The 9,019-nt window shown below is 45.6% G+C and overlaps 1 protein-coding gene across 3 annotated transcripts; it reads left to right on the forward strand.

The window, feature by feature from the left end:
- Nucleotides 1–2,525: 2,525 nt before the first annotated feature.
- On the forward strand, nt 2,526–5,344 carry LOC124665642 (UMP-CMP kinase 1-like). Of its 3 annotated transcripts, none has more exons than XM_047203038.1 (10): nt 2,526–2,560; nt 3,584–3,612; nt 3,685–3,739; nt 3,825–3,942; nt 4,033–4,189; nt 4,287–4,367; nt 4,434–4,541; nt 4,722–4,793; nt 4,873–4,936; nt 5,096–5,344. In XM_047203038.1, exons 2-10 carry the CDS (start codon nt 3,595–3,597, stop codon nt 5,125–5,127), a joined length of 705 nt encoding a protein of 234 aa, XP_047058994.1. In that variant the 5' UTR covers nt 2,526–2,560; nt 3,584–3,594; the 3' UTR covers nt 5,128–5,344. The 3 variants fall into 3 exon arrangements, with proteins under 3 accessions (XP_047058994.1, XP_047058993.1, XP_047058995.1); XM_047203037.1 differs by having other exon boundaries at nt 2,540–2,560; nt 3,548–3,612; XM_047203039.1 differs by having other exon boundaries at nt 2,540–2,560; nt 3,548–3,612; nt 4,878–4,936.
- Nucleotides 5,345–9,019: the final 3,675 nt, after the last annotated feature.

The following is a 9,019-nucleotide window of genomic DNA, read 5'->3' on the forward strand; positions in this document are numbered from 1 at the left end:
AAGCTGAGTTTTCCCAATGGTGAGAATCACGTTGAGTATTTCTTCTTCCTCTCTCTCTTTCTCTCCAAGACACGCACACATGCTTACGGCTGCACGGTGACCCTCGGAGCTGGAGTCCGATGACAACGACGTTAGGGCCGTCGGCGTACAGCCCGGCGCCATCCGCCACAGCAACGACGACTCCCGCGACAAGGCTTCCAGCGTGTAGCGCGGCGCCAATAACACCACCACAAGCCGCGACGACGACGTCCGCGAGGAGGCTGCCGGCGTGCAACGCCGGCGCCATCTTCACCATCCACAAGCCGCGACGACGACGTCCACGAGGAGGCTGTCGGCGGGCAGTGCGGCACCATCTCCGTGGCACCGGCGAGGCACCACGACGACGACCTTGACGAGGCTGCCGGCGTGCAGCGCTTCGCCAACGCCATAGCACCCGCGAGGCGCGACGACGACGTCCGCGACGAGGCTACCGGCGTGTAGTGCGGCGCCATCAACTCCATGGCACACGCGAGGCGCGACGACGACATCCGCGACGAGGCTGCCGACTCGTAGCATAGCGCCATCAACACCACTCCCATGGGACACGACGACGACGTCCGCGAAGAGGCTATCAGCGGGCAGTGCGGCACCATCTCCATGGCACCCGCGAGGCGCGACGACGATGACCTTGACGAGGCTGCCGGCGTGCAGCGCGGCGCCATCAACACCACATTCGTGAAGCGCGGCGACGACGTCCGTGCCGAGGCTGCCGGCGTGCAGCGCGGCGCCATCACCACCACACTTATGGGGCGCGACGACAACGCCCGGGGTTGCTGGCGTGCAGCGCGACGCCATCTTCAACTCTACACCATGCCACCAACGACGACGTCGGGGCTACCGGCGTACAGCCCGGCGCCATCCACCATGACGAGGACGACACCCGTGAGGAGGCTGTCGGCGTGAATCGCATCGCCCTCTCCACGACGCCCACGGGGCGCGATGACGACATCCACGCAAGGCATGCTGGCGCGCAGCGCGGCGCCACCTACACCATTCGAGGCGAGGCGAGACGACACCTTTGAGACCACCTCTCCACGAGTTCGTGATACGGCGTCCTCGTCTACGATGACGGTCATAGACTTGGCGTCAGGCCAAGACGAGGCACCGCCCTTGGACATGCTGACTTGCGCGTGTGCGTTGGTTTTCACACCGACGCCAATCTCCAACGACAACTTACTCCCGCTTGGCATATACCCCTTGCGCACCCCGACAAGGCTGCTGGTCGTCGAGAAGTCCCAGCTGAGCGGACTCATGCTACTCCAACCCAACCTACACCAACATCGTCAAGACCGACGAAGCACGATGGCAAGGGCGGGCGTGGCCGGAGCAAAGGCCACGCTACTTGCGGCGCGTGTACCGACGAGGACACGGGCTCTGCCGCTGCCCACACACACACAACCACCACATCATGCATGGAGAACGTGAAGCGCAGATGACGAAAACGACCACACGGCTTAATCAGAGGTGTCTCACGGCGTAACCCACGGGAGTAATTAACCGGGTGCCTTCCGAGGTCCCGGGAACCAGGAGATCACAATCGCCATAGTCACGTTAGCCGCGCGAGCAGGCCACGGAGCACTTTGTATTCGGGAACTTGTACTTTGTTTCTCCAAGAGAGATTAATGAAATGCATGCTTCCCTATCTTTTTCTTGTGTATTACGATACACTGGCACGCCTGCACCTATTTTCTTTACCCGGCGCATGAGAGAAACACGCTACCATCCTTTCCCTCAACGTAGCGCGTCTGTCTTTCATGGACATTTTTCTCGTGTCAAACACTTTAATCTGCTTTGTAAGAGGTTCTCCTCATTACCTCGTATCTGTTCAGCTCTGTGGTTTTTTCTTTAGAGAAACATAGTGCAAACGCAGACGCTCACATACACGCGCATACACCCACCCCTATGAACGCACACACGCACACCCTACCACTACGAGCACCTCCAAAATACTGAGCTCGTGGATTGAATCTTGAAATTGATGAAGTCACCACAGGCGCCTCGCTGTCGACGGGAACGTGGCCTCCCACTGAATGAATATTCCGCCTTGATGAGACACCCATATGTCAAACCTGGGTTTGAACTCTGTTGAGCTGGGATACAACCACCATTCTACACATCCAACCTCAGATTGGTTATAAAGCGAACGAAAGAAACAACATTATTATATTTCTATTAAACCATTGTGTGCGCGGGAAATATCTTGTAACTATTATTTTACTTTGTTGGTAGCTCTCATAAACATGCATCGTCACGATACTTGCAGAACAAAACTTCTCTAACTTTATTTAGCTGGGGGGAAATAAAAGCCGCCATACATGTATGCATAATATGCAGCAGTACGTGTCAAGAATCTCTTTCTCCCCGTGCCTCTGGCTTTGCCTTGTTCGCCTCGTTTCTCGTCACTTCTTTTTGCACAAATCGACCACTACCTTTCCTTCTTCTCGAGGCCACCCGCCAGCAGAATCGAATTCCTCTGCATCGCCGTCGCACTACCGCTCCCAAGAACAGCAAGCTCTCTCCGGTAAGCTTCCTCCTCCTCCCTATTTTCGTCAATCTAGCTGCTTTACCTTGGATGGAAATCACATTAAAATCTTCATTCCCTTTCTTTTATGTGGACTTCTATGGTGCTTTCTTCTGGAATCTTTGGTGGTGGTTTTTTTTGGATGTTTTCTTCTCTTCGAATGTGGAGCATATAATCTTAGTACTCCACCCTTCAAAAAGCAAGAACCTTACTCGACCTTAATTCTGAACAGTGCTACTGTTCTTGAATATGTAGAGAGAACCCCGAAGGTCAGAACATGATGGTTTTTGTTTCATTCAGCTGCTAGTTCCTTGTCATCTCTGACTATGCCCTGAAGCTAATTTGTTAAATATTATATCGTCTGATTAATTCGAGCAGCTCCACTTCACAACACCATCACATGACTTGTATAGTTTTTAGAATTAAAGGGGTCACACCCCCTGGTTCCATTAGAAACGCAACCACAAGTGTGACAGGTTTTTTTAGCATAGCTCAGTTCCTTAAGTACAGGAACGCAGAAACACTAAAGAGAAAAACTACAAAGGAAACTCGATTTTACAGTTTTGAGAACTGAAGCATACGTGCTCGCTGAATGAGTTCCTCAGAGGCAATCTCCTGGCGCCAACGATCACCAGGATTCACCGGTGGGCAGCTGGAAGGATTTCCAGTGACAGCACCCAACATGTTTGTGTTCTTTTCGAAATAAGACACGATTTGGATCCACGTGTGCCATTGCGATGGAATTTCTAGACGAACCTCAAAATTAATGTCTCCTGAAGTCTCCAGTGAAAGCATACGTGTGTGTGCAAGTGCCAAAAGGAAATTTGGAAAATAGCTGCATGCCTGGTCACGGTCACAGAGTGGGAACAAGGCTCATTGTAGAATGGGCCACTTTGGCTTTGCGTGTAACTTTTATCGATCCCTGTTCGCCTTTTTCGTTCAGCCCTGTTATTTGTCTCAATCTGTAAACCTACCTGCTGCATTCCCAGTGAATTGTTGTTTCTGCCGACCTGTTGTTTCCAGGACCCGGCTAGATGGCAGGTGCAAACAAGGTAGCTCCAGTACTTTTGTGTCAATTGTTATAACATTCAAGTTGTGCCGGTTTACTAGTTTGGGTGATGCAGGGTTACGATGGTTCAATGCCCCCCGGCAAAAAGTTAAAAATTGTGTTTGTCATAGGTACCACTTCTTCTGAACTAGTATGATATACCCTGCTTATTAACTCCTTGAGCTGATAAGTACATTGCATATACTGCTGTTCCAGGAGGGCCTGGCAGTGGCAAAGGCACTCAGTGCTCCAAGATTGTGAACCAGTTTGGGTTTACCCATCTGAGTGCTGGAGATCTTCTCCGGCAAGAAGCTAAATCGAATACCGAGCAAGGGTATTAATCCAGTCCCAGTTCCTGTAACTAAACTCCTGCATTTTTCAGCATTATCTCGGTATCTTTCTAATGTCTACCTGTTTAAACCAGTACAATGATCAAGAATCTCATGCATGAAGGAAAGCTTGTATCTTCCGAGATCATCGTCAGGCTACTGTTGAAGGCCATCCTTGCAAGTGGAAATGATAAGTTCCTTATTGATGGATTTCCACGGAATGAAGTGAACCGCCAAGCGTACGAGAAAATCGTAAGAATGCTTTTATGTACAGTACCTATGAGTAGTACTGAAAATAGTACAATCTTTTGCTGTGCGTGCGTTTCGCATTTACATATTTGTGCATCAGGTTAACATTGACCCTGAGTTCGTACTATTGATTGATTGCTCGAGGGAAGAGATGGAGCGGCGCATTCTTCACCGAAATCAGGTTATGTGCTTGTTGTTTCTTAGTCCCAACCCTTCATTTTGATTAACATGCCACTCTCGTTTGCAGGGAAGAGATGATGACAACGTTGAAACCATCAGGAGGAGGTTTGAAGTTTTCCAGGAATCAACTCTGCCTGTTATTCAGCACTATGAGAAAATGGGGAAGCTCCGAAGGGTAATTTAGAATATGGAGTGCAATATGCAATATGCAATATGTGGAAATTATAGTCCCTACTCCCTACACTCTGACTATTTTTGATAATGTGGATACTATAATGGAAATGTTTTTTTTTCAAATTACGTGTTTTTTTTATGAGAATAGTGACCTGTTGTTGTTTGTGCCCTGCCCTCTCAGGTTGATGGTAACAGGCAACCGGACATAGTGTTTGAAGACGTGAAGGCCATTTTCGCGCAACTAAACACTCAGGTATATCTAGTGTTACGTCTTGTAATTATCTACTTTCAAATAAATTATAGAAGCGCTGGCTTTTCGGTTGCCAATGCAGGGTAGCAATATAAGCATAGCACAAACTAACCCATTCAAGCGTTGGTTCCTCCACCTGTGTTGTGGTAAGTAATTGCCCTGATCATTGTTTCTCTATTTTTTAGTCAGTTGATTGAGTACTTTGAGTCCGATTTGCTTGAAACATATTCGATCTTGATCGCAAACCGTGCATGATCGATGTTTATTCTTGAACATAAATGACCCCACGTGTTTGTGATTCTCAGGTTGCTTCGATGTGCAAGATGGGAGGAATTGATTTCCTGAAGAAATGTTGAATGGCTCCCTTCGGTCCTGGATGTTGAAGCAAGGTGGTATAGAAAAAAAAAGCCATCAGTGTTCTGATATGTTAATGTGTGCTAGTTCAGTTTGCTGTGAGCTTTACTAAGCCGTGTGGATTTGATCGTGTAAACATTTTAGAAAAGAGAGTCCTGTCCACCTCGAGTTTGTACTAAGATTCAAGCCTGGGTTGTGCATGAACCCTCTTAAACTTGCAGTGCCTGTCTATCTGTGCACATTGACACTCATGTGTGATGGTGATAAGGGTTGCATGTTGAGTTCAGGGCCGGCCCTGGGGAGGGTCTGGCGGGGCGGCCGCCCTAGGCCCAGAAAAATTGGGGGGCCATATTTTCTGTATAGAGTGAAAAAAAAGCAGTTATACTATTTTAGATAGGCTTGGTCTACAGTTGGACCTTTTCTTTTCCTAATGATTTCCAATCCGGCTGGCCGGCGACGACTTGAGTCAGCGCCTGAAATCCGTTCCATCTATCGATATGTGAAACATCGCCAATTTGCCCGAGCCCGGCGCCTCGATTCCCTATCTGCCCTCTTGCGGTTCGTGGCTATCGCCCAGGCCTCCTGGTTCCTGCCCTCGCTCTCGCCGATTGCGACCGACCGATCGCGAGACGATATGCTGACTGCTCCCATCCTGCGGACTACTGTGCTGCCTGCTAGTCCGCCGACCGGTGGCCGTCCCAGTTGGCAGTTCCAGTCCAGCCGTCATCAATCAGCCAATCATCCAATCTACGTATTAGATTAAGATAGAGGGTAAGAACGCCCGCTGCAGTTCTCTTGAAATTCTACTATATGCTCGCCTATAATTCGGGTTCTGAATTTTGATTGGCAGTTGTTGTTCTTATTTATATGAGCGGGGTTAGCTCGTTTGGCAACTCTATACATCGAAAAAAAGTTAATGGACGAGTTATATATTGATTCCAACGTCACGGATTTTGCTTCTAGGAATTGGGGGTGAAACTTTTAAGGTATCTGTTTTACATGAATATTAAAATTATGTATACTTAAAAGTATTTATTTTTCATCATCTCATACATGTGAAAAAAAGTAATAAGAGGGACCCAAAATTTTAGTTTCGCCCAGGCCTCCGAAATCTCAGGACCGTCCCTGGTTGAGTTTTGGCATGGAAATTTAGAGCCTTGATAATGCTCCGGCAAATGTACGTCAACAAAGTTTATCTCCCCCTTAGGCCATAAATAGTGCAAGGTGCTTAGTGTGATTCTTAGAAAAATAAAGCGACTTCTTCCTAAGTGGTAGTGCTTTTTTTTTTTGGAGAAATGCCTGGTTAAGCATTTGGCTTATATAAATAAGTACCAAAGCTTAAGAAAACCCCGATTATTTGTTTCACGGCTTCACCACCTCTCAAAGCACATTACACTATACATGTTCCTACTATACTAGGGCATTAAAGCGCGCTTTGCTGCGCCCTTAAAAAATGCATAAAAAATTGAGCTGTACAAACATATGATATAATTAGAACATTTGGGTTACAATTCCTCGGTGTAACGCACCATAATGAAAATCAAGTGGAAATTAAATTATTATGGCCAGAACCCAATGCCTCAAATATGAATACTTATTTCATGATCAAAAGTATTTCCACTTAAGATCAACATTACAAAAAGTGGCAAAATTCTTTCAGTTCGTCGACATTTGTGTGAAAATTGAAGAATATTGCAAATATCACAATAAGCGTTGCAAATATCTTTACCATGCCTCCATGCCTAATTATATGAGCTTTTCCATATTTAACATCTTTCATAGTAATTGTTGTTCTAGAAAGGCACAATGTCATAAGTAGAATACACCCCACATGTATTTTACTGTTTTTTATATATTAATAATGTAAACAATGCACATCATCAACGAGTTGCAAGGTATATGCTTTCAACTCAAGTGGCATCACCAAAGGGTTTAAATGTCATCAATAAAAAAAACTTTTGATCAGCTGGCCGCTTTGAACCAAGTATGATATACCTCTAACGCGAGAATAACAATACTTTGTTAGTTACTTTGTCTCTTTATTCTTAAGCTCAGTAGTAACTCATACATAAGAATGTTGAAGTATCAAATAATGTCTGATTAAAGTTCTTTTATATTGCTGAAACCTTTAGACACACGACATGTACATTAGAGAGAAAAATCCAGTATCTTGGGCTGCATTTAAAATAAAAACTATATGTTAAGGCGGGAGAAGGAGACAAACTTGCCCATAAAATCTCCAATTCACCTCACCATCTAATAAATGAAACCTGATGGTATAAAAGTAGTTTTCCATAGAATAATGGGCTACAATCAGTTTGATGTTCTGAACAGTCGAAAGATAAGTACTGACTGTACTACAGTAGCCTGTATATATGGCACAAACTTGAGAGTGTACAGGATATGCACACAATATGTGTATGCATGAAATGTACAAGACAAACTTACCTCTAAATGAAATCAAATAGCATAAAGGATTATTGCTACCGACCTTGGAAATGGAGAACTGAGAGAAGCTGAAATTAGATGGATGCCATCTTAATATCGACATAGTTTCTGTTGATATGTGCAATTGAGAATCCTAGTGCCCATGCATGGATGAATTCATCTTCAGATTTATTTGTTTCCGCATCCTCCCTAATATGTTTGATTTGTTCTTTTTTCGAAATGGGAAAAGCCCGAGCCTCTGCATCAACCGATGCATACGGCTTTTTATTGCATTGTTAGCGAACTGAGTTACACCTGAAACACTAGTTCCCTTGACTGCTTTGATACATGCAGTTCAAGTGATGAATTTTTTAAAGACATAGATCCTGAAGACTGAAAGAAAGGGAGGACTCGGCTGCTGCAGCACGGGCATCCCAGTCTAACTCTGGCATAGTGGCATATACATTTGCCCCACTTAGTTATTTCGTTTATGTGTAATCTTGTTCTTGAGAATTTGAGACAGATGGAGACAAGCTTGTGTCATTGCACAGGGAGGATCAATGATTTCAAGTCTACCCATAATTGTTTGGAGCAGCAATATACCCTTTTTAATTTTTATACATGTGTATCCTCAGGATTTAGTCTAACATTGGTTACATGCTAATGCTAATATTCAAAGTCAGCAAAACGGAATTGCTTCGAGCCCTATCCTGTGCATTTAGAACAAATATAAATTAAAGGGAACTGATAAGCAAATAAGCAAGAGATAAGAGAATGAGACAGAGAGAGAGCATACCTGCATCTGACAAGTTGTCTGCCACCGCCACTTCCATGCCTTGTTGCGAACCATAATTAATTGGCACCATAAACCACTGCTCTTTTTTGCCACAGACCACCATCGCCAATACCGTACCAAAAGTGGATGCCACTCAATTCAACACGAAGATAAATGGTTGCTATAATGTTCCGAAGTTTCCTGTTCTGAGAACTGAGTTCCAGCTCAGTGGCAAGGCAAGGCGAGTGCGCAGCCAGTTCACCCGGGTTCGAATCTCCATCTCGCGGTAATTTCGCGGGAGGGGCGAACTTTAATCGGGTTATCATCCTAGCGTCCATCCGCGGGGAGAATCTCATTTCTACCTAACAACGTATAGCCAAGGGAGGGATCATTCCCCCGTTGGTCAACATTCTGATAATAACCTGTACCGCCAGTTCTTAGTTTCGTGGTCAGGTGTTGCTGATTGTCTCAGTTTTTTTTTTGTTCTGGCGAACTGTTTCCTGATCCTGCTTTGGTAGGCATGATTGTGTTTTATCAGTTTCAATGAAATCAGTGGCGATGAGCTCCTCAATTCGAAAATAAGGTAAGAGGGTGGTCTCAGATGGCAAGAATTATCTTATCCTTTCCTATTGGATTTCTAGCAGGTAATACATCATCGCCATTCGTAAGTTTC

The sequence above is a fragment of the Lolium rigidum genome, chromosome 6 (genome assembly GCF_022539505.1).
Source record: "Lolium rigidum isolate FL_2022 chromosome 6, APGP_CSIRO_Lrig_0.1, whole genome shotgun sequence".
In the NCBI taxonomy this organism is placed as follows: Eukaryota; Viridiplantae; Streptophyta; class Magnoliopsida; order Poales; family Poaceae; genus Lolium; species Lolium rigidum.